This window comes from Notechis scutatus, chromosome 3 (genome assembly GCF_049901735.1).
Source record: "Notechis scutatus isolate UNSWTSFEM ecotype Mainland chromosome 3, rNotScu1.2, whole genome shotgun sequence".
Lineage (NCBI taxonomy): Eukaryota > Metazoa > Chordata > Lepidosauria > Squamata > Elapidae > Notechis > Notechis scutatus.
Genome location: NC_142011.1, coordinates 11,378,239 through 11,404,031, shown reverse-complemented (window position 1 = coordinate 11,404,031; position 25,793 = coordinate 11,378,239). Strand labels below are relative to the sequence as shown.

At 39.9% G+C, this 25,793-nt stretch overlaps 1 protein-coding gene across 1 annotated transcript in view; it reads right to left on the bottom strand.

The window, feature by feature from the left end:
• Positions 1-25,793, bottom strand: part of LAMA5 (laminin subunit alpha 5) — a 225,391-nt gene that overhangs the window by 41,272 nt on the left and 158,326 nt on the right. Inside the window, exons 38-52 of the mRNA XM_087959198.1 lie at positions 24,827-24,988; positions 20,059-20,160; positions 19,884-19,967; positions 18,521-18,751; positions 17,186-17,299; positions 14,282-14,409; positions 13,164-13,244; positions 12,786-13,000; positions 11,445-11,545; positions 10,653-10,833; positions 8,014-8,157; positions 5,738-5,889; positions 5,528-5,638; positions 2,285-2,396; positions 117-287 (exon numbers count right to left, since the gene is read on the bottom strand). Coding sequence (XP_087815324.1) covers positions 117-287; positions 2,285-2,396; positions 5,528-5,638; positions 5,738-5,889; positions 8,014-8,157; positions 10,653-10,833; positions 11,445-11,545; positions 12,786-13,000; positions 13,164-13,244; positions 14,282-14,409; positions 17,186-17,299; positions 18,521-18,751; positions 19,884-19,967; positions 20,059-20,160; positions 24,827-24,988 — 2,089 coding nt within the window. The remainder of the gene's footprint in view (positions 1-116; positions 288-2,284; positions 2,397-5,527; positions 5,639-5,737; positions 5,890-8,013; positions 8,158-10,652; positions 10,834-11,444; positions 11,546-12,785; positions 13,001-13,163; positions 13,245-14,281; positions 14,410-17,185; positions 17,300-18,520; positions 18,752-19,883; positions 19,968-20,058; positions 20,161-24,826; positions 24,989-25,793) is intronic.

Here is a 25,793-nt window from a genome sequence, read left to right as displayed (position 1 = left end):
GAAGCCTCATTTCTCAAATTATCAATAAACTGGGATTCCAGAATATCTTAGTAAATAGTAAATCCTTGGGAATGACTCCCTCACATAGCCCATTTGCTTTCTCTTGTCATACTCACAATTCTGTGTTTCATCATATTCCTCAACAGCAATGGCTCTCTGGAAACTAAAATCCATGGCTTTCATGTGCCTCAACATTGCACCAACCTCAGCTATCTTCTGACGAAACTCTTCCGCGGAGGTGGAGCTAGCATTGGCTGTGGTAAAAGTGTTCATCTGATGTATGAGATCTGTATAAAAAGCCACAACAATTGAGATGCTTGATTTAGGACATACCTCTGCACATATAGCTCTCGATTTGATTGTTCTGATCTAGGCTTCACAAAAATCACGAACCAGACTCCTCATCCCAACAAAATTCCTTTTGTTTAGGCTAATATGAATCCTCTCATTCACATCTAACAAAATCCCGGCAAACAGTCTTTCAAGAGAGATTTACAATCACAGACCTTATCAGGCTTGGAGAGTTGCCAGGCCTATAGCTTCCAAGTGCAACCTGTAGCAGAAAATACTTGGCAAGAAGTCAAGAACAAATCTTCACCTTAATTAAATGAACTAATTGTCTCCTGCAAACACTGCTCCCCTTTTGCTCCTCTTTATTCCCTATAGGAGGGGCCAATTACCATCCACCTGTGCCTTTACTCTCAAGTTGACCCTTGTTCCTTAACTGTTCCCTTCCCCTGGCAGCTCTGCACATGCGCACATCGGGAACAGGCTCCAGCTATTCTTCTGCCTCACTGATCTCCGACTCTGAAGGCAGCTGATAACTGTCGGACGGCCCTGGCCCCATTTCTGCCTCTGACGCAGAGCACTCATCAGAACCTTCCGCAGACTCCAGGACTGGCCCATGTTCTTCCCCAACCTCCTCACTGTCTGAGTCTGCTGTTAGCTCCACTGGCTGCTGGCGGGCCACAACATTGACTTAGCAGATGACCAAGCTGAGCCCGAAGGAGGGTCAAATACATCATAAGTTATGAGTCCCTGTGCGCACGCAAGAGATCTAAGTCCAGCCTATTATGAGTGCCTTTCTTATCTCTCGCTCATTTCCCTTGACCATTAGTTGGCCAGATTCTAGTAAAGAGCTCAAGCTTGCAATAAATCTTTAAAATCATTTGAACTGCCTGAATCTCCTGATTTCCCCGGCATAAGATACTTGATTTCCCTTTAAAAGAAAGCTATTTCTCTCAGGATTCCAAAACATTAATCGGATTCAGCATTCAGAACCACCAACCAATTAGCAAAATAATACCCTACTGACTCTCATCCCATGGAAGTCTTTGATATCATTTTATTTGTTTTTGCAAAACATTATTTCACTTTTTTACATTCACCAGGATGTGCGATCATGCTAGTTTCATGACAGAAACCATACCTACATTTGTAACCTGTACACAAGGTATACCCATCACACCAATGTTTCCAATGCACACTCAAGCTCGCAAACATTTTCTATCTTTCAGCGGTTGCTACCAAAATGCCTTTCAAATATATAACTAAGAGAAATAATTAGAGTACAAAAGAACCCTCGGACTGGAACTATCTTCTGCTTTCTGATTTTCCATGATTTACATATAGTCCTCAACTTACAACCACAACTGAGCTCAACATTTCTGTTGCTAAGCAAGACAGTTGTTAAGTGAATTTTGCCCCATTTTATGACCTTTCTTGACACAGCTGTAAAGGGAATCACTGCGGTTGTTAAATTAGTAACACGGTTGTTAAGTGAATCTGGTTTCCCCCTCGCTTTTCAGAAGGTCGCAAAAGGTGGACACACGACCCTGGCACAGCACAACCATCATAAATACGAATCGGTTGCCAAGCATCCAAATTTGATCACGTGACCCTGGGGGATGCTGCAATGGTTGTGTGAAAAACGGTCATAAGTCACTTTTTTACAGTGCGGTTGTAACTTTGAACGGTCACTAAATGAATTGTTGTAAGTCAAGGGCTAACTGGGATGAGGTGATCCTTTGCTAAAGAATCAACATCATAGCGGTTGTGTACCTGGGATTATCTGTACACGAGTCCTTCCAACAACAGCTGCTTATGAAAAAATGAGTCTTACATAGATACAATCAGCATAAATTTTATACAAACCTTGTACACTACACACTTGGGAATTAAGCATCACTCTTGGATCATTTGCTGGGTTTTTTTTTAACTGGAATTGGTCACTTCTCAAGTAGCACTTTTTGAAAGCAGGAAAATATATAGAATTCTGCCTTACCATTAATTTTATTTTGAATTTTGGTGAGGTTCAGAACAAGGCTCTCTGCTTGCTGATAGGTCTCCTGGGTAACATCCATCAGATGGTTTGCTTTTCTGTGGGTCATTGTTGCCTAAAAACAACACTGTCAGTTTAGAGAACACTGAAAGGTACAGGGGCAGGCCAACAATTTATTTATTTTATTTATTTATTTGATTTGCCAATTGTTTACAAGATAATAAGTATAAGTGTATACATAGTTGTGAATACATGAAATGGGTACATATAAGAAAAATAAAAGAAGAATAAGAGAAACAATAGGACAGGGACGGTAGGCACGTTGGTGCGCTTATGCACGCCCCCTACAGACCTCTTAGGACAACAATCTTTACAACAATCGGGAAGTTTGCTTAAAGACAGTTGTGAGTTCAGCTTAATTTCTCTTTAAAGATTAATTTAAAATCACATTGTTGTCCCAGAGACACAGCTATATAATAAAGTAATATTTTTTAAAAAGGATTTGGGTCATTGCTGATGGACCACATAATAGTCTTTAGATTCCTGGTGGAATCCAAAGGAAAATGGCTAAAAATGTTAAGCAGCCAAAGCTGTCTGAACCTGCCATGTTCTCTTTTCTCAATTGTTTGGGTACAATCATTTCTCTTTTGCCTAATATTAAGAGCAGTTCTGACAATGAAATTAATTACTTAAGGAGGTGCAGAGCCAACCACCAAAGAGACTATGAGTTCTATTCAGGGATGGGCTTCAAAAATTTTAGCAAAGGGTTCTCTGCCCGGTTGCTGGGTGGGTGTGGCCATGGTATGCTTGGCGTAGTTGGTCTCCTGCACCACCGGGGGGAGGGCATTTTTGCCCTCCCTGGGCTCTGGAGGCTTTTGTCAAGCCTCAGGGAGGGCGAAAACGGCCTCCCCAGGCCCCAAAGGGTCTCTGGAAGCTGGAAATGGGCCCATTTCCAGCCTTCCTGAACTTCCTGTAGGCCCATTTTATTTATTTATTTATTTATTTATTTATTTATTTATTCATTCATTCATTCATTCATTCATTCATTTGTCAAGCGATTATAAGACACCAGGTATAAGTATAAACATAGTTATGAATACATGAAATGGATTCATATAAGAAAAATAAAAAGAAACAACAGGACAGGGACGGTAGGCACGTTTTGGTACGCTTATGCACGCCCCCTACAGACCTCTTAGGAAAGGGGTGAGGTCAATAGTAGACAGTCTAAGATTGAAGTTTTTGGGGTTTGGCGAAGAAACCACAGAGTCAGGTAGAGTATTCCAGACATCGACCACTCTGTTGCTTGTTGTTGTTGAAAGCTGTTTGGGTGACCTTGGGCCACACTCGCTCAGCCTGACCCAACTCAAAGGGTGATTGTTGTGGGGAGAATAGGACGAAGTATTTCATAAGATCACTACTGTGAGTTAACTAATAAAAGCAATAAAGGTGGGATAAAACTCAAACAAGTAAGGATTTCTCCTTCCAGAAAAAGACAAATAAGTGGAAGAATGCAAGATTTTACAACTCATTGCTTGACTATGCTTAAATAATCAGCACCAGATAGCTTTATCTTCCCCCTTGATAAAATTCAGATGTGATTACATCTGGTACATGAAGAAGGATATTCCTAGCTATTCACATATAGGTGAATAGCTAATTTTCACATGTAGGTGTAAAAATTAAGCATTGACTTCTGAAACTAAAAGAGAAATATCTCTTTTAAAGGTAGAGCCTTGTCCCAAGCAAAGTTAACCTTGCCCAGACAGTTTTGGTCACCACAGACAAAAATCCAGTTTTGGTTACCACATTAAAAAAAAAGACTTTGGAAAAAGTGCAAAGAAGAGCAACTAAGATGATTGAAGGCCTGGAAACTAAAACATATGAAGAACGAGGTTTGGGTAGTCTAGAGAAAAAAAGGACTAGGGGGGACATGATAGGAGTATTCCAGTATTTGAAGGGCTGCCATAAAGAGGAGGGGGGGTGTCAATTTATTTTCAAAAGCACCAGAGGGCAAGGAAAAGAAACAATGGATGGAAACTAAAGGAGAGAAGCAACCTGGAATTAAGGAGAAACTTCCAAACAGTGAGGATATTTAACCGGTGGAACAGCTCGCCTCCAGAAATTGTGGGTGCTCCATCACTGGAGGTTTTAAGAAGAGATTGGACAGTCACTTGTCGAAATGGTATAGGGCCACTGCTTGAGCAGTGGGCTGGACTAGAAGACCTCCAAGGTCCCTTCCAGCTCTATTCTGATTCTGACTCAGATCACTTTACTAAAGCACCTTGTTGTACATTGTACCAGCTGTAATACAGGTTGTTCCCGACTTACGACCACAACTGAGCCCAACATTTCTGTTGCTAATTGAGGCAGCTGTTAAGTGAACATTGCCCCATTTTACGATCTTTCTTGTTGCCATTGTTAAGTGAATCATTGCAGTAGTTAAGTTAGTAGCACAGTAAAAATTAATTGGGTTTCCCAACACTGACCTTGCTTGTCAGAAAGTCGCTAAAGGGGAACACACAACCCCAGGACACTGCAATCATTGTAAATATGAACCAATTGCCCAGTGTCCGAATGTTGATCACGTGACCTTGTGGGGGTTGGGAGTGCTTGCAACAGTCCTAAGTGTGATAACAGATAATCTCCTGCTTGGGCGGGGGGGTTGGACTAGATGACCTAAAAGGTCCCTTCCAAGAGTTGGAAGGGACCTTGTAGGTCATCTAGTCCAACCCCCCCGCCCAAGCAGGAGACCCTACACCATTTCTGACAGATGGGAGTCCAATCTCTTCTTGAAAGTCTCAAGTGATGGCGCTCCCACAACTTCCGAGGGCAATTTCTGTTCCATGGGTTAACTGTTCTTCCTGTCAGAAAGTTTCTCCTTATTTCCAGGTTGAATCTCTCCTTGTTCAGTTTCCATCCATTATTCCTTGTCTGGCCTTCGGGTGCTTTAGAAAATAGCTTGACCCCTTCCTCCTCTCTGTGGCAGCCCCTCGAGTATTGGAACACTGCTCTCCTGTCTCCCCTGGTCCTTCTCTTCACTAGACTAGCCAGGCCCAGTTCCTGCAATGGTTTAAAAAAAAAAAAAGGTCCTATGTGCCTTTTTTCACATAGATCCTACGGTCCTATGTGAAAAACAGTCTATGTGCTGTTGTGGATTCCAATGGTCACTAAGCGAACTGTTGTATGTTGAGGATTACCTGTGCAAATATGGAAAGGGAAAAGGGAAAAAAATAATGGCTGCACCTTGTGCTGAAGTGCATTCAGATCCTGAACAAAATCCGTGTTCTCCTCTTCCAGTTCATCGGCATGTTGCCTCACCCTGTAGAGAGACCTCTGGTACTCGCGCACTTGGTTCTGCGAGGAAAGAAACAAATGCAAGGTAAACCTAGAACCTCTGGATCTTTGTAGAACGATTGGAAGAGGAACAATTAACTGGGAAAAACCTTCACATACGGTCATGGCTTGCATGGAGCCGTTGATGCTGTGCAGGCGGGCCCAGGCAATTGAGGTGGTGTTGAGACTTGTCAACTGATGTTCCAGGGCGGGGAAGTCACTTTCAATCTTCTGGAGATCTTCTAACAAGAGCAGCACACAGCTGTCACAAGCTGTTAATGAGAGAGGAAAGGAAAGGAAGCTGTAGGACGTGTCGATGGAGAGCCTCAACCATCCAGGTCATGGTTATCCCAAAGGTGCCATTCCAAAAGACAACTGGACTCTTTTGATATTTTTTTCCGCCCGTGAAATCCTTTTGATTCTTATCCAGGAAGCTTCTTCACTTCTAACTGACGGGTGGAGAATGGAAGGGTTTATGTTCTTGAAAGAGCTATTGACCAACAAATTCAAGCATGGTTACAGGATTGGGTATATCTAGTCTAATCTTGTGACTGTATGATTGTATCTTTGTCACTTGTATCCTTACAATTTATATGGACTATTTCCCAGTATGATTTGATTGCTTATTGTACCCTATGACTATCGTTAAGATTCTTGACTCTTGATGAATGTATGTTTTCTTTTATGTATACAGAGAGCATTTGCACCAAGACAAATTCCTTGTGTGTCCAGTCACACTTGGCCAATAAAAGAATTCTATTCTAATAAAAAGCAGGACATGGTTGGAAGAAATAATAAGACAAAGAATTAAATTAAGACCTGAATTGTTTTTATTAGGTATAATAGGATCAAAAGTTAGTAGGAGCATCCAATATATTATACTCCATATAGTAACCACTGCCAGAATCTCATCTGCACAAAATTGGAAGCAGGATACTATCCCCTCGGAGACAGTAATAATAAAGAAGATCCTCGAATGCGCTGAAATGGACAGGCTAACGATGATATTAAAAGAGAAAGAAGAGAAAGAGTACTATAAGATACGGAACATTTGGTGTGAATGGTTAGAAAGAAGGCGCAAAGGCATCAATCGAGATCAAAAATGAGAAAGTATTAATTCATGATGTATACAGGTGAAACTCGAAAAATTAGAATCTCGTGCAAAAGTTCATTTATTTCAGTAATGCAACTTAAAAGGTGAAGCTAATATACGAGATAGACTCATTACATTCAAAGCAAGATAGTTCAAGCCCTGATGTGTCATAATTGAGATGATTATGGCTTACAGCTCATGAAAACCCCAAATCCACAATCTCAAGAAAATTTGAATATGTATATAGATGTTAATAGTTTTATAAGTTAGATAGAGAAATAAGAATATAAGTGAATAAGAATGGAGAAGTAATTGATATAATTTTAGACTTTATCTATTACTGTTAACACCGTTATGGGATTGTTGTAAAAAGTGGAAGTTGTTTATTTTTTTTTAATGTTGAAATGTTGAATAAATAAATTTATTAAAAAAGAAAAAGAAAAAAGAAAAAGAAAAAAGCAGGACTAGGGGAGGAAGGAAAGCAGTGCTCCAATATTTTCATGGGGCTCCTACAAAGACAAGGGGGCAATCTATTTTCCAAAGCACCAGAAGGCAAGACAAGGAACAATGGATGGGAACTAATGAAGGAGAGAAGCAACCTGGAATTAAGGAGAAATTTTCTGACAGTGAGAACGATCAACCAATGGAACATCTTCTTTCAGATGTTGTGGGTATTCAGTCACTGGAGGCTTTCAAAAAGAGATGGGACAACCATTTATTCTGAAGCCCCTCAAATAGCGAATCTCCTGCTGTGGAGCAGGGGGTTGGACTAGAAGACCTCCAAGGTCCCTTTCAACCCCATTATTCTGTTCTATGTTCTAACTATCAGAGTGCTAATGACCAGATGACTGCAAAGAATATAAATCCTTCCATTCCCCACCTGTCAGTTAGAACTGAAGAAGCTTCTTGGATGAGAATCGAAACGTTTTCAGTGATGTTACCTGGTTGCATGCACTGATGAGGTTACCTAGCTGGGTAATGAAACATCTGCAAGAAAACAAGCAAGCTCAGAGAGCATCAAGGACCCCTCAAATAAGATTCTATTATTAACACATGGAGGTTAACGATTTATCTACATTTATCTAACCATTTTGACAACCCTTATAAATTTTTCTCAAACCCACTCAGCACATGGACCCTAGTGAAAACCTTACAAGCTACATGTAGGATTTCTGAGTCATTCTTAGTTTGGCTAGTAGGACAGATAGAAGTTCCTGCAACTGACTTTAAGCCAATATGGAGAATTACAGAAAGACCCCAAAACAGACATAGCTGGGACCAAGATACCGAAAAAGAAGCTAACCTTCACATCTCATGTTGTCTGGACCATCCACCACAGGGATCTCATGCTTCTTTATACAGGTGTCACATTGCTTTCCTGTCAAGCCATTGGTACAGGTGCATTCACCTGTGCGGGGGTTGCAGGAGCCTCCTTTACACTGGCATTCTGTTGAGAGAACATCGAAGGACAAAGATTTACAAGCAGGATTTCTTTCAATCCACATTAACCGTGGAGTGGAATTTATTATAAGTGCTATGTCCTTAGAGCTCGAAGCATGGTTAGAGACCCCACACACCCACTTCACGGTCTGTTTCTGTTGCTCCCCTCTGGGAGGAAATTTCGAAGTATTTCTAGCAGGGCTACCAGATTCTGTAACATCTTTGTTCTCTAGTCTATACCATCCACCTGTAAACTTGTAAGATTCGTTCGTCTTGTCATGTACATGTATAATATGGACTAGACTGTGTTGTTTCTCTGTGTCATATAATATATGTGGGTATGTGGGTATATACATCTTTCTTTCTTTCCTTCTTTCTTTCTTTCTTTCTCTCTTCCTTCATTTTTTCCTTCCTTATTTCTTTCCTTCCTTCTTTTTCTCTCTTTCTTTCTTGCTTTCCTTCCTTCCTTCCTTCCTCCCTTCCTTCTTTCTCCCCTCCCTCCCTTCCCACCTCTTCTCCCCTTCCCCCTCCCTTCATTCTTTTCTTCCTTCCTCTTTCTTTCTCTCTCCTTCCTTCCCTCCCTCCTCCCTCCCTCCCTCCCTCCTTTCTTTCTTTCTTTCTTTCTTTCTTTCTTTCTTTCTTTCTTTCTTTCTTTCTTTCTTTCTTTCTTTCTTTCTTTCTTTCTTTCTTTCTTTCTTTCTTTCTTTCTTTCTCTCTTCCTTCATCTTTTCCTTCCTTATTTCTTTCCTTCCTTATTTTTCTTTCTTTCCTTCCTTCTCTTCCTTCCTTCCTTCTCCCTTCCTCCCTTCCCACCTTTTCTCCCCTTCCCCTCCCTTCCTTCTTTTCTTCCTTCTCTTTCTTTCTCCCTCCTTCCTTCCTTCCCACCTCTTTCTTTCTTTCTTTCTTTCTTTCTTTCTTTCTTTCTTTCTTTCTTTCTTTCTTTCTCTCTCTCTCTCTCTCTCTCTTCCTTCATTTTTCCTTCCTTCCTTCTTTCTTTCTTTCTTTCTTCTCTCTCTCTCTCTCTCTTCCTTCATTTTTTCCTTCTTTCCTTCTTTCTTTCTTTCTTTCTTTCTTTCTTTCTTTCTTTCTTTCTTTCTTTCTTTCTTTCTTTCTTTCCTTCCTTCCTTCCTTCCTTCCTTCCTTCCTTCCTTCCTTCCTTCCTTCCTTCCTTCCTCCTCCCCCCTCTCTCTCTCCCTCCCTCCCTCCCTCTCTCTCTGTCATGTTTATGTAGTGTATATTGGAGGTGGGGACTCTTTGAGAATTGTATGCAACAACATTTAATTTTAATATATGCCGATTAATGTACATTCAATAAAGTTATCCTTATGTCTTATCTTATATCTTATCTCCATGCATCATTGGAGATTCAACACTCACAACAATGTGAAAATGACACCAGATAGAATTATCGCTCTCCAAAAGGTCACTGTTTTGATTAAAGAAAAGAATAGAAGTACTTTTGTTGCTACTGGGTTTGAGGTGGAAAAAAAATGAAACTCTGACTTTAGGTTTTACCGATCAGATTGATTTGTTTTTTATAGAAATGGCAAGTTTATATTATTAAGGAAAAGTAAAAAGTTGTGGTTCGACGTTAATGCTTTATTTTAATGCCACAGAAGAAGTCAGAAGTCGATGCTTTTTTCCCCCTTCTCCCCCGTACCCACTCATTTCTCTTTCCCTTTCTCCCCTCCCCCCAAACTATGTCTTCCTATTTGCTTTGCTCTTTGGTATTTTATTCTATAATCTAATAAAATGTTTAAAGAGTTAAGAAAAAGTATGTGTCATGCCCCCCTCGAAGACTGAATCTGAGGGAGAGAGGGAGAATGGCTCCATTGGCTATGGAGGAAACTGGGGAAGGGCAAAGTCAGGCTGGGCAGAGCAGGGAAGTGGTAGAACAAGGGAGAGGGGGTTCAGAGGAAGACTAAGGCCCACCCCCTCTTCATCCTAGGGCATGCAAGGAAGAATGCAGAAGAGAACAATGTGGAACGAAGGAAAGGGCCCCAATTCCCTTCACAAGGCACACCCGGGGATGGAGTTTAAAGGAGAGGCAGTTGGGAGGGGTGTTTGCCAGGAACAAACACTGAATTCATCTGGCGTGGTGAGTTTGAGCCAGCATTCCTGACTTTCCTCGTGTCTGTGTGAATTACTGCCATGCTTCTGTGTGCTTATCTGCCTTGTTGGAATTATTGGACTCATTATCTTGCCCTGCTGGAGTGAATTAATTGCAGTCATTCTGCTTACAGAGTTTGGACTGGAGTATCTGCAGCCAGAGGCTGTTGTAGGTTCATGGGAGAGCTTTTCTCCAGGCCGGAGAGTAACCAGGACATTGGGGGGCCAAGTTGGAGCAAATAAAGGGACTCATGCCTATTTTCTGGCTGTGTTGCCTTTATGCCATGCCCCGGGTCATCAAAGTATGTCTTGGGAGGGTGGTTTTAGGCTTGGGAGGGGGGTGGAATCTGAGTTTTCTATTAGCAAGGCCTAAACATGAGGAAAGGAACTCACTCGAACAGCCATCTGAACTGAGCCCCCAGTATCCAGGGGAGCACTGCTGACAACGAGAACCACTGACGCCGGGACGGCAATCACACTGGCCATTCTGGGCATGACAATTGGGGCTCACCGATCCAATGTCACAGTCGCACCTCTGGCAGCCCAAGCAGGTTTCATAGCCATAATACCCTTCCTAAAAAGGAGAAGAAGAAGAAGAAGAAAAAAAAGGGGGGGGGTAGGTTGCATCCGGATTGTAATAGTTAAAACAGTGGTTTACAGGAGTGGTGCGGTGGCCTAGAGGTGGAGCTCTCGCCTCACAATCAGGAGGCTGTGAGTTCGATCCTAGGTAGAGGCAGATATTCCTTTCTCTGGGCACAATGACAATATATCTACTGAAATAAACTTCACACTGCCAACAGGAAGGGCATCCCGCCAGTAAACAGTCTGTTAGCTCCATTCAGTGGCCCAGCCTCCACCCCGCAAGGGATTATGGTGTCGTTAAAAGAGGACGATGATAACAGTGGTTTACAGAACTGCTCTGCACTCAAATAAGGGCAGTAAAATTATTCTGAAGAATCTTTCCAGGCAAATGGGATGAAGGAAAGAAAGATGGCACCTATGAACACAGGTTATCTTGACCGTCTCCATTTGGGACACTGAACTCTAGATCAGGGGTGTCCAACCTTAGCAACTTTTAAGGTCTGCAGAATTCCCCAGTGAATTATGCTGGCTGGGGAGTGGGGATACACCTCACAGATGCAGTGCAGAGAATTTAAGGATCAGGGAATTATCGGCCTATTTTACCTGACAGCGATCGCAGTGCTGACCTGTCACCCCAGGCTTACACCGACACTGGCCAGTTTTAGGGTCACACGAGCCAGTCCCACAGGGCAGACAGCTGCACTCTGCAAGGAGAGAAAGACTTTTAAAAGATTTCATGAATTCTATGTCAGGGCTCCGACAATCCACCTCCATTCAAAACATGAGTCTTTAGCCGCATCTCTCAAGAGTTTTTTTTTTTAAAAAATCATTTATTAGGAATAAAGAATGCCAGCCAACTCTGAGACACATCATTGACCCCAGTCTTCCCCCACCCCCTGGATGTATATTCTCCAATGGGACACCTCCATAGCCAAGAGTCATCAATCAGGCTCTCCAGTAATAATCTTGCGCGCCAGAAGCTTCAGACGCCTAACAATTATCTAAGGTATGCATTGCTGCCCCCACTCCCTTTCTGCTGACAACTCTAAAAGACTAGAGAAATATTTTTGAGTTGACATTCTATTTCTGCTGGCCAACTGCCAGGAGTTCAATCCTGCCAGGCTCAAGGTTGACTCAGCCTTCCGTCCTTCCAAAGTGAGTAAAATGAGGACCCAGATTGTTGGGGGGGGGGGGGGTCAATAGGCTGACTCTGTAAACCTCTTAGAGAGGGCTGTAAAAGCACTATGAAGCGGTATACAAGTCTAAGTGCTATTTCTATTTCTAACCAAATACATAAAATTTGACCAATGTATTTACACCTTAGCTTCAGCAATACAGGTAATCCTCGACTTATGACCACAACTGAGCCCAAATTTAGCTGTTAAGTGAGTTTTGCCCCATTTTTTTTGCCACTGTTGTTAAATGAAATAGTGCACTTGTTAAGCGAATCACGTGGTCATTAAACAAATCTGGCTTCCTTCATTGATTTGCTTGTTGGAAGCTAGCTAGAAAGGTCACCAGTGATGATCACATGACCCAGAGCAGTGCAACTGTCATAAATGCCTGCCAGTTGCCAAGCGCCCAAATTTTGATCACATGACCATAGGGATGCAGCAATTAAGTATGAAAAAATGATCATAAATCCCTTTTTTCAGTGGCGTTGTAACTCCAAATGAATAAGTTGTAAGTCAAGGACTACTTGCATTTTCAATTGGGAAAAATCACAAGATTTAGACTGGGGAAACTGAAATAATGTTTATCATTTTTGTCCTTTTTATTCAACTATCTTGAATAAAAAGGGCAAAACTATCTGGATATAAATGTAAGCAATATATAAAGACTATTAGACTTCACCTGTGAAACTAGCATTTCAATTTTTTTTTTAAAAAGAAACACATCATTGTGTGCGAATGCACCAAGGAAAGAGACTGGCTGTAAACCTACCGGTGCAGTTCTTTGCTACGACTGCATCACCGTAAAATCCAGCCGCGCACACTTCGCATCGGGGCCCTGCCGTGTTAGACATGCACCCTGTGCAAACCCCCGTCAACGTGTTACAGTCACTGAAGAGCATGTTGGGGTCAGCATTCCCACTGCAGTCACAGGGCTGGCAGGAGCTGCCAATCACGAGAGGGTTACCATAGTAACCTGGAGCACATCTTTGGAAGAGAGAAAAAGGTCTTACGGAGTGGCAATGGGAAGTCCTCCACCGGTGGGCCTGATTCCATCAGTGGAGAACTGAGCAGCCACATCCTGCCATACATGGATTGGATCTGAAGCAAACCAAGTTGGAAGAGCTGAAATTCAGGTTAGATACGGTACCGTTCACACGAAAATCCGGCATAACCAGGCTTGCAAAGACACTGCGTGGTGGAGCCTTTGTAGATGCATCCTGTGGCAAAGCTAAGACAAAAATGGGGGGAAAGAGGTGGAAAGAGCTATTAAAGTTGGCCCCAAATAAAGCTACTGTCAAGATTGAAACGCTTTACTTCTTCTGAGCCGCTTCTATGCCTTTCATCTTGTCATTTAAGCGAGGGGAGGGAGGTGGGAGAATGGAATGCTAAGCTTTCATCTACGGACCATGAGAACCAAGGTCACTGCTGCAGGCATTAGACATAGACACTGACTTTTCCCATACCAAAAGGAAGTCTCACAATTGGACAATGTGAACACCCAGGGGTGGGGAGAAAGGAGATCTATTGTTTAACTAAGTACGCTTTTGCGTGGGAAAACCAGAGCTGGTTTTTGCTTCTGCAGTTCCGAGATGGTGTATCCAATAAAGTTATCCTTTTGGGAATTCAAATATCCCAAGAGTGTCTACTTCTTTCAGGTTCACTAGTCGGACCGTTGACAGCTACGTCGTAATTACATTGGAGTCTCTATAATTCTTATGGAATTAGCAAACTGGAGTAAATTCAGGTAGTTCTCAACTTACGACAATTGAGCCCAAAATTTCTGTTGTTAAAGCGAGACAGTGGCTGTGAGTTTTGTCCCACTTTACGACCTTTCTTGTCACAGCTGTTAAGTGAATCACTGCGGCTGAAAAGTGACTAACCTGGTTGTTAAGTGAATCTGGCTTCCCCCTTGGTTTGCTTGTCAGAAGGTCTCAAAAAGAGATCACATAATCCTGGGAGAGTGCAACTGTCATAAATACAAGTCAGTTGCCAAGCATCTGAATTTCAATCACATGACCGTGGGGAATGCTGCAAAGGTCGTAACTCTTAAAAATGGTCATAAGTCCAAGTCCATTGTAACTTTGAACAGTCACTAAATGAACTGTTGTAAGTTGGGAACTACCTGTACTGCATTCTAACCACTGTGCCATCACGGCTGCTATTATAGATTGAGGAATGCCTGTATGCTTTTCCGTAGGCAAATAAGAAGCTAACACATGATGTTACCGAAGAGTCAAGAGGACTAGATGCATGGAAGATACTCACTTGTTAGAGGGAACTGAAAGAGGGCAGGGGCATCCTATGCATTGCAGGTGTTCCTCAAGGGAAGAGTTGCCCACAAAGCCATCCTTACACCTTTCACAGTGATTTCCTTCTGTATTGTGTTGGCAATTCTACAGAGGGAAAAAATTAATGATACTAATTTCACATATGCAAACTATTCATGTATTGTCCTCACAATCCTTCAAGAGTAAATCTGGCTGCATCTTCAAAAATAAGGTAAGACTCTTTACCTGGCCACAGACACATGATTTTGTCTTTTATCTTTGGGGAGAAAAATGGGAAATTGTGCTTTATCGAATAATCAGAGAAGTACTTAGTTCCTCAGCCAGGATACTAAAAAAATTAGGAAATGGGAGAGAAGCAGTGATAACATAGATCTATTTTCACTATCTGGTCTAGTACCAAAACAATTTGAGTTAGGTCTGTAGTCTGAATGTGTTTATTATTGTGATGTGTTATCAGTGTTCATTTTAAATCTTGTTTTCTTAGTCTTGTTTTTTAAGTTGGTATTCTTCTAATCTTCAGTGCATTTGCCTTAGTTTTGACTCCAATAAGAGTGTATGATAAATTTTCTGCATGTAGCATTTGGCCAATAGCTCAAAATATAGCAGAATATTGCATTTGGTCTGCTGTATAAAACAGAATCTCTCTTCTGCTTTCCTTGTTTCTCATATTTCCATTTTTCTAATTTCTGAGTGAAAAGCAGTCATTTTTCCCCTCAAAGGATCCTGATTACTTGAGACAGAGAAAGTTCCATCTGATACCTTGACCACCAGGTGGCAATTAAAAGAAAAAATATATAACTATAGTAAGTTCCAGCAGGTGGTAGTTGACCTTAACTGAGGTCAGAGGCAAAACAGGATCTGTGTAAATTAGGATTTGGATGAGCAACTCCAAGGAATGCCATAACTGGAAGTAAACTGGGAAGTTAAAAAAAAATAATTCTAGGAGAAGCCCACCCAAATAAATCCAGAGATCCAGAGGTATCTAGTGTCAACTAAAAAGATACTCCTTTGGTCTTTTTAGCTGCCAGAAAAAGGGAGTGGGGGAAAACAGTGCATTCCTTAAGTGCCTAGATAATCACCGGGAGCCAAGAAAATTACTGGAGAGCATGATTGATAACTCTTGGCTATGGATGTGTCCCATTGGAGAATACACATCCAGGGGCTGGGGGGAAGACCAGGGTCCAGGGGGAAATGAATGATGTAATTTAGTATCGGTTGCATCCACCAACACCAACATGTCCACTTCTAATAAATCAATTTTCTTTTCTCTGAGATGCGGCTAGAGACTTATGATTTGAATGGGGGTGGATTTGTTGGGAGTCCTGACATCTAGACTATACCATTGCAAAGAAAATTGGATGATTATCTGAATTAAATTCTCTGACTTACTCATCCAATCTATCTCATGGTTTCCTTCATGGTGTAGAATAGAAGAAAGATAATCTATGTCCTATTTGTCAAGACTATTTTGCTGCCATAATTTTCATAATTTTCAAAAATGAAGGCTGAAAGAGAAAGCCAGGTTGGTCTAGTGCAGGGGTGTCAAACTCATGTTGTCACAGCAGTGTCACATGAGGTATCGGGATTTTTTTTCCCCTTTGCTAAACCTGGCGGGGGCTGGGCCAGCACATGGGCCGCGAGTTTGATTTAGCGATTAAGACACCAGTTAGAAATCAGGAGACTGTGAGTTCTAGTCTCACCTAGGCATGAAAGCCAGCTGGGTGAGTTGAGCCAATCACCAGGAGACTGTGAGTTCTAGTCCTGCCTCAGGCATGAAAGCCAGCTGTGCAACCTTGGGCCAATAATTCTCTCTCAGCCCATGGTGTCAGGCTTGGATGGCAAGCCAGATGGTCAATTACTGTCACATTCAATGGATGAACATTTGGTTGATCCCAAAAAAGCAGGCCTTGCACTTGTGGGAATAACACAAGGAGGGGAAAAAACATTAAAACTGGAATAACCAAAGATGACGCCTGTTAAGATGGCTGATCCTCAGTATTGTTTCTAGTGATTTGACATAGAAAAACTGAGATTAATGTTTCTCAACCTTGTCAACTTTAAGATGTATGGACTTCAATTCCCAGAATTCCACAGCCAGAATGCTTTAAGATGTCTGGAGTTGAAATCCAGACATCTTAAACTGATCAAGATAATCTAAGACTGATGTCTGCCCTTCAACCCTCTCCCTCCCTTCCTCCTCCCCCCATCTCTCCTTCTTCCCCATTTTTTTCTGCCTTTTGTCTCATATTTTTAGTTACCTGTTCCTTGATATTTGCTAATGTTGAATAAACATCAAGCAATATTTTGGCTGGGTGAACTGAGTGTCAGATGTGTTTGCTCGGATCTCAACACAGAGATGGCATGGAAGTGTGCTGGATGAAAACTAAACTGGAAATTACCCACAGCCATTTTCCAACAGTCAAAAATCAAGACCAAGTCGGGAGGAAACCTTCCTTACTAATTCCATACTTTTAAGTAATTGGGAGGAAACCTTACTTACTAATTCCATACTTTTAAGTAATTGATAGGGACCCCTAAATCAAGCAAATGAGAAGAACAATTTATTTTATTTAAGTTTACAGAAGAATAAACCAATGGTAGAGCCATTGTTTGTAAGCATTTAGGATTAATGTGGAAAACTAATGTGGAAAAAGTACAAGAGCTGCCTTATCGGGGAGATGGGAAACATATAAATGTAATAAATAAAAGACAAGGCAAGTGTCCTGGAAATATTCTGCTTGCTCTAGGATTCAGGTTACCAACCCTACCAATTGTCTCTGTTTCCACTATATCTGCAGAAGTAAATAAATCATTATTCAGGATTTATTGGAGAAAGCAGCTTTGGGATAAATGGACTTGAACAATCATATTCTTTACTTACAAGGCATGTTCCAGATCCTGGGAGACATTGATCCGAATGGCCATTGCAGTCACATGGAATGCATTTCCCTAGAAATAGACCCTTGATGTCTCTGTAATAGCCCGGAGCACATTCCTAATTGCAAAGGAGATAATATGCCTCAATCAGACCATCATCAATGTAAGGCATTTGAGACAGAATGCCTGAAAGGAGGTGGGAGCCCTTAACATTCCCCATCTTACTTGAGAGTTTCTCCTGAGGTTTTTCAGTTTGGAGATGATGACAGCTAGCTAGCTAGCTAGCTAGCTAGACAGACAGACATATAGACATAGACAGAATGTGGGGCCCTTAGTGCTCTCTGAGCTTGCTTGCAGGCATTTCATTACCCAAACCAGAGAACACCATCAGTGCTAGAATAGGTGTGTGTGTGTGTTTGAGACAGACGAAGATAAATAAGGCAGAGTGACAGGTATGGATAGAGATATTCAGATATTCAGAATTATCTCAGATGATAGAAAGACGAATGGATGGGATATAGATAGACAGACAATGGACAGACAGACAGATAAGACAGACATACTTGTTATAAATATATAGTACATATATAAATATATTAGATACAGATGTATTAGATATAGTTTGTGTGTGTATATTGTGTGTGTGTGTGTGTGTGTGTGTGTGTATGTGGGACCAGAATTGCCACTGCTGCCTTATATATCTATTACTAAAGCAGTTTTTTAAAAAGTTGAAAACTAATGCTAGTGAATATAAAGGAAGGAAAAAAAAATCAAAGAGGAAACGAAAAAGACAAGAAAAGACAAAAAGAAAAGAATAGAAAAAAAAGATAGAAGTGGCTTCTGATATTTTTCAGGTAGTTGTAAATACAAATAGACCTTAACCTCTGTCATAATAATATTTTCTATAATCTGTCAGAAATCACAAGTTCATGTTTTTTTCATTTTTGTGCAAGTTCCAGTTACCAATAAATGTAGTGTCTGATAAAAGAAGTTAATTTATCCATCTCAGCAATTTCTGTCAATTTCAGGTTCACCAACCCTAGCTTTTTCGTAGAACACTGGATTAAAAACTTTCATTCCAAAATGGCGTACAGCAGGATATTATGAATCCTAAATGACTTCTACAACTATCTTTATATAATGAACTGGGGATTCTGATTTCTTGGCATCAGTATTTCTCAACCTCAGCAATTTTAAGATGAATGGATTTCAACTTCCAAAATTCCCCAGCCAGCACAGCTGGCTAAGGAATTCTGGGAGTTGAGGTCCACACATCTTTTGTTGCTGAGGTTAAGAAACATTGCTCTACATGAATTTGAGAGGAAACAAGTTTCCTTACCTGGCAAGAATCTCCTCTGTAATTGGCTGGGCACAAGCACAATTCCACACTATTGGCTGGGATGCTTCCTCCGGTCTCTGTGGTTTTCTCAAGGATCACCCGATGCAGGGATACAGAGGACGAAATTGGGGAAAAGAGAGCTCGGATCTGCAGCTGCTCCAGATTAGCCAGAACCATCATCAACTCTTCCCTGGAGACTGGGTTGTGTGTCTCAGTGTGTCTAAAATTACCCTAGGAAAGAAGATTGAGCTGCAGTACAACATTAGTAGGAATGTGATTTTCTTACATCAATAAGCCAGATTACAGCTGCATTGTATCTTAGTTTTACCATTAATAGGAAATCTGTTTTGGATGGATGGATGGATGGAGAGATAGAGATAGATAACAACAGCAACAACACTTAGACTTATATACCACTTCTCAGTGCTTTACAGCAGTCTCTAAACTGTTCATAGAGTCAGCATATTGCCCCCAATAATCTGGGTCCTCATTTTACCGACCTCGGAAGGATGGAAGGCTGTGTCAAACTTGAGCCAGTGAGAATCGAACTGCTAGCAGCCAGCAGTCAACAGAAGTAGCCTGGAGTACTGCATTCTAACCATTGTACCACCATGGCAGATAGATTAGATTAGATTAGATTAGATTAGATTAGATTAGATTAGATTAGATTAGATTAGATAGATAGATAGATAGATAGATAGATAGATAGATAGATAGATAGATAGATAGATAGATAGATAGATAGATAGGCAAGCTGGCTGGCAGGCAGGCAGATAGATTGAGATGGATATAGAGAGATTAGAGAGATAGAGAAATAGATATAGAGAGATACAGATGGACAGATGGGGGGAAGAGAGGGGAGAATGGATAGATAGAAAACTAAATAGATGGATCCAACATGTTTGCAACTGAAGCCATTCTTTAAGGTAACATGTCATAGTCCACAAAAAAACAGATCTTCAAACCTGAGCTGCTGGTTGTTTATTTTATGTCTTAAGTCTACATCCTTCACTATTAAAGGTTTGTACAGCTTTTAATGTAAATTGATTATTAAGCATAAAGATCATGCTGAAACAGTAATTTGATTCCAGAACTGAATGATCAACCCTGAATCATATATAATTTAGTTTTTTATGTACGTAAGTTTCACTATATTCACTAAATAACTATATAAAATTAATTTAATAAGATACCACTTTAAATTAATTTAATTGAATAAGGATTGGAGATTGAGGCTATCACTCTGCAATGTTCTCCTTCCTGAACAGATAGGATCTAATCCAAAATAAGTGTCTAAAATCATTGGAAAACCCACTGAGCAGAACCATTCACCTTCTCCATGGGATTATAAATCTCAACTGACCTCCAACAGTTGAAGCTCTCTTTTATAAATCTCTCCAGGAGCGGGATAGGAGTCTTCAACAAACATAATACTCATTTGGTTTCCCTAGGAAAGAACAAAAACACATGAATTAAAGAAAACACAGTTGGACCTGATGCCATTTAGATCAAAGACCGAAGAGAAATGGGAGATGTACCTTGAGAATAACGTCAGCCCGGGATTCCATCGGTATGAACACATCACCTCTTTGAATGTCTGAATGCAACTCATACTTCAAATATCCAGCATAGGAGGAGACCTGTATTGAAAGCAAGAATATTGTTCTGACCAAGGCTTCCTGAGACCATAATTGTCACACACTTAGTCCAAACAACTCTCTTTTTATTTCAACGCTGGGAATTATGTCATTCCCAGCCCATAATGAGTCCCAAACAGTCTCTTGAGATAAGCACCCACCTTTCTCTCCTTTGAATTGCTGCCAACAACTAAAGTGCCAAATTAACTGTAAAAAGCCAAACGGAGTACAAAGTCCACACAGAGCTTCAAGGTTTAATCCGAACAGAGTGAACAAAGTTGCTTCCTGCAAAGGTTCCTGTCCCTTTGCTCCTCCTTTATGTCTTATGGGAGGGCCAATCACCTCCAAGCCTTACTCCTGAGTCGCCTCTTTTATCTTAACTGTTCTTGCCTTTTGGCAGCTCTGCGTATGCGTGCACTGGGAACAGGCTCCCCTTGTTCCTCTGCCTTGCTGCTGTTGGATTCTGGAGGCTCCGGAGTCAGCACATAACTCCCAGATGGCCCTGGCCCCATCTCTGTATCGGACGCAGGAGCCTCATCTGAGTCTTCCCCAGACTCCCGGACTGCTCCATGTTCCTCCCCACTGTCCGACTCTACTGCCTTCTCTGCAGGCTGCCAGCGGACCACAACAAATATATTGCCCAAAATTGTTCTCAAGACCCCAATTCAAGGTCCTGGTATTAAGTTAATTTAAAACTTTTCTGTATCAAGGATCCTATTTTAATTGACATTTTTCCAATGGAAAAGTACCTTTTAAAATTAAGACGGTAAGACTATCATAGTGGAATGAATAGAAAGAGATTAAGTGCCACAAGGGATCCTGTGCTGTTTCATGTCTCTTCAAAGCAAAGAAATGTTTGGGACTTCCGGTTTGAGCTTCTTCGCGGACAGACCGAAACCGCGATTGTGCGCAGTTTTGATCTGTGCTCGCCGCTGGAGCACCCCGAGCCGGCTGGTTTCGGGGCTAAGCCACCCCATAGAGGTGATGAAGAAGGGGGAGACTGCCAGCAGGGTTGAGGAGAGCCACATCTCTCTTCCTCAGCTGGCCATTACTCCCTTTCCCGAAGGTGGTTGCAGCGGTGGTCAGAAATGGCCACCTCAAAGAAGAACTCAACCGGAAAAGAATGTGCAGGAGGAAGATAAGAAGAGAAAGTCTTGGTTGACCGAGTTAAACTTCAAAAGCAACAACTAAGGTACCCTGGAATTTAAACTACAAAAAAAAAGTAACATTCCCAAAGAAGACTTTGAAGCAGCGAAGGAGAGAGGAAAGGATTTGTTTTTTTTCTCTCTCCCTTTCCCTATATTGACAACTAAGAGATTTAAGCAAGAAATTGGAAAAAAAATCCACTTTGACATCAATAAGCATTGAAGCTGAAAATAAAATGTCAAAGGGATAATAAAGATTTCTGGATACTTAAAAGCTTTTAAAAGCAGGAAAGGAAAGAAAAATAATAAAAGGGCAGGATCTGGAAAAAAGGGAGGAGACTGCCTGGAATTAAAAGGAATTTACAGTAAAACTTTAACAAGACTTCTAAAAGATATATTTTAACTGAAACGTGGCAACAAAATAGTAGAACCCCAGGAAGAGAAAGTGGAAAAAAGAAGCAAAAAGAAACAGCTTGGGAGTATTTGGATTACTTGGTGATCTCTGGATTTTTGGTTATTGCATTTGAATGACTAAAATCAATCGGGTGGTTGTTTAAAAGTTTTTAAAATGGCACCACTTTTAGAAGAATTGAAGATGGAACTTAAAAAGTATAAAGAAGATGCACAAGAAGGAAGTTATTTTGGCTTCGTATTTCAATTTTTAGAAATGGAGATTTGGAACTATGAGAAACAACAAGAAACGCCTTCAGAACAAGAAGATTGGGAAAAAGAAGAAGCCATCTTTAATGAACAAGTAATTTTATGTGGGGAAGAAAAAGGAAAGGGGGAAAGAGAATGAAAAGTTTAAGATTTAAAAAAACAACCAAAGAAAAGAAAAATAGTTTGAAAAACAAGTATAATATTGGAAAGCAACAGAAGAGGGGAATACAGAAGAGAGAAATAGAAGTAGAGAGACAAGGGGGTAAAAAGGGGAGGGAGGAAGAAGAGAGGGAAGAAGGAAAGGAAAAGAAGTTACAAAGGACAGAAACAAGATATAGAGAAACAGGGCCTATTTAGAGATAATGGGTGAAAATTTAATTGAAAAAGGGATTCTGTAAGGGTACATAAGATTGTATTGTTATATTAGAAATAGAAATAATTTTAGAAAATTTGAAACAATGTATGATGAAAATGATGGATAAAATAGCTATTGTAATCCAGTGAAATGTTTGTTAATAAATAAATGAAATAAAACGAATGAGAGAATTGAATTAGGAAAGGATGGGAACATTTTTATTATTTAATGTTTTATAAAATATAAGTGAAGAGCAATGGGGGGGGGGGGAATTAATTATGGAAAGCTTATAACTGTTCCCAAAGAAGTATGATTTAATTGAAAAGTAATGTTAAAGAAGTTAAGATTTTAATAAACATTAATATTAATGATAGAACTGAATTGGAATGGAATGAGTGTTTTAATTACATATATTTTTAATCTTTTTTAAAGAATATAGTGTGTATTTTAAGAATGTACCAAGCAGAATTCGATTGGAAGTTATGTATTATATTGAATGTTATAACTTTAAGGTATACATTGAAGCTTAAATAAGAGTTAAATGGATAAAACTAAAAGATATAAAGGTGTCATACTCCAATTAGTAACTACAGGAGAAAATTTGTTTAATGAGAAAAGATAATGTGAAATTGAAACAGGACAGACAAGTATAAATATAATGACTTGAACTGAGACAAGATAATCAAAATAAAATTGAGAAAATTAAAAGAGGGGAAAAGCTATGTAAAAAATGTAAAACAGTAATAAGATATGAAACAGAACATAAAAATGAGCATGAAATTGAATTTGTGTGTGTATGAAGTGTAACCCGGGACCATGCTACTTTCAAAAGGATGTTTTTATTTGTATTATGTTTTTTTGTGAAAACTCAAATAAAATTTACAATAAAAAACAAACAAACAAATGTTTGTTTGAATTAGTGATATTCCTTCCTTTAGAAAAGGGGAGTTGTTTGGCCTTGGGGGAATCTTTTTTTTTTTTTTTTTTAACAAACTTTATTCAGTTTTCACATTAAAACAAAAATCTCTTTTAGTGGACAACATGCTTCTGGGTCATCACCTTTACATACAAATATGACAGCAATTATACATTGATATATGCATACTTAATTCTATTATTACTTTTTCCATTCCAAATTTTCAGTAAGGAGAGAAACACACATTAATTCTAGCCTCTTTCATTAATCTCAATCAAAAGATCTTTTTGTTTCATTTCAATTATTTCAAATATAATCCTTTAATATTTATTTTAAAAATAAAGATAAACAATATGTGTTTGAATAATAATAATAATAATAATAATAATAAAAGTTACCAATGTCTCTCCTTGCTTTTAATAGTCTATATTAACTTATTAATTTAGTTGGTTCTTTAGTGTGTCATATTCCCTTTCTATTACACATTTTTTTTAATAAATTCTAGATTAATACAAATTTTAACACTAAAAAACAAACAAACAAGTAAGGTTTCCTCCCTTTTACTGTTTTGAGTGTGACACCTCAATGATTAAAATATACCTTTATTCCCTCATCTTAATTCCCAATAAACCATTATTTTTAAGAAGTTACAATAATAATCATTACATCTTTTCACTTGGATTCCACAGCATATTTTCCCCTCTTGATTTTTAATAAGAGTTATCAGTATCTATATTACCCTATTTTCTAAATATTTTTAATTGCAGAAATATTCTTATTACCCCTTGTCACCCTGCAGAATCCCCTTTTTAATTCATCAACCATTATCTCTGAAAAAACAATTTCTTTTCAACATTTTACTATTTCCATATTTCTTTATTTCATGCACCTGTTTCTTACTGCTTCTCCTCCCCCTCTTTTCCCCATATCTTTTCTCATTCCTGTTTATATCGGCCTTGGGGGAATCTTATCTTTTGACCCAGGACTTGTGTTTTTGTCATACTAAACAGCTTACTTATAACTAGTTGATATCCACAATTTTTTTAAAAAAACTATTTTTTTAGAATTATTTTTAACAGAAGCATCTCAGCTATTTTTTAAATAAGAATTTGTATGTAGAAGAATACAATCTATTTCAAATTTAGCGGAAAACTTAATGGATTTCTAGACTTCTATTGAAAGAAGTTGAAAATCTGAGTATTTTAAAGTCACAAAAAAATCTAGGGAAACCCCAAATTTTAAGATATGGGTTTTTATGTGCTTCAGAAGTAAAATCCAGCATTTGTCTATTTTATTTTTTCAACGGATCTAGCCACCCACTTGGTACGTGATTCCATGCAGCATATGGACATCATACTAAATTTAATAAAATCTCATTATTGACAATATTAATATGTTAAAAAAAAACTTTTTAAAGAAATATACAATGTCAATGTTTTATGTAGCTGGTTCTTTATCGTGTAAGTTGACCGGAAGAAAAATTTATGGTGCTGAGGAATCTAAATCTAACTTCAAATATTAGAATTTGGCTTTAAGCATTAAGACACTAGAATGCTTTGGCAAAAATTGCATTATCACCCCAGAATCATTCACCTGATCTCCAAGATAAGAACTGGGGGCGTGCCAATAAAGTTCCTGGAAAGCGTCTGGAAACTGCCGAAGATCAGCGTGTACACTCTCGTCTTCCAAGCTGACTGAAGTGGAAGCTCCTTGGCGGTCTCCACTCAGCAAAGTCCACCCACTCATGTCAGTGAACTAGAAGACACAGATCTTGATAAGTAAACGCAGGTGTAAGGCATCCAGAAAGTATCCATGATATCAATCACCCCGAGACATTTTCTCTTCAATTGATTGATTTAGAAACAGACAGGGTATGTCTAAAGCAATTTCCCAAAGTGAAAATTTTTCAGCCGTTACACAGAATCCACCTTCTCCTCCCACTTCTACACTTCATAAATCACAAGAACCAATTAACTGCAACTGGAATTTCTTAATACAGCATACAGAATAACCTTGGACTTTTCAACTCCTCCAACTCTCTTTAAAAAAAAAAATGTGGCAGCTGAATTTCAAAGCTGACAGCAGGCTTGCTGAAGGGCTCAGGAGCTTTTAAAGCTTTTGAGGCATTCCATCTAAAATAGGATGGTTGAGGTTCTCCTCCCTGTCAACATTAATCCTGTGATCTTCACTTGGTGTGCAGGAGAATGGCCCAGGTCTCTCGAGACCAAGATGGAGATAGAGAAGATGGAGACACAGAAGGACAGACAGACTGACTGACAGTGAACGGTTGTTATGAATTGATGCTCAGTGACATCACACCGAATAAAAAGGTAAAGTTTCCCCTGTCCAGTTGTGTCTGATTCTAGATCAGGGGTGTCAAAGGCCCATGGGCTATATATGGTTGGATCCAGCCCGTGGGGCCGTCCTGGGAAATGTACGGGCCGGCTTGCGTCTACTCAATGCAAAGAGGAAACATGCCAGCAGTTTGGGGAGTGGCGTCAAACTGGCCATGCCCACCCAGCTGGCCAGGTCCACCAAATCGGCCACGCCCACCCAATCG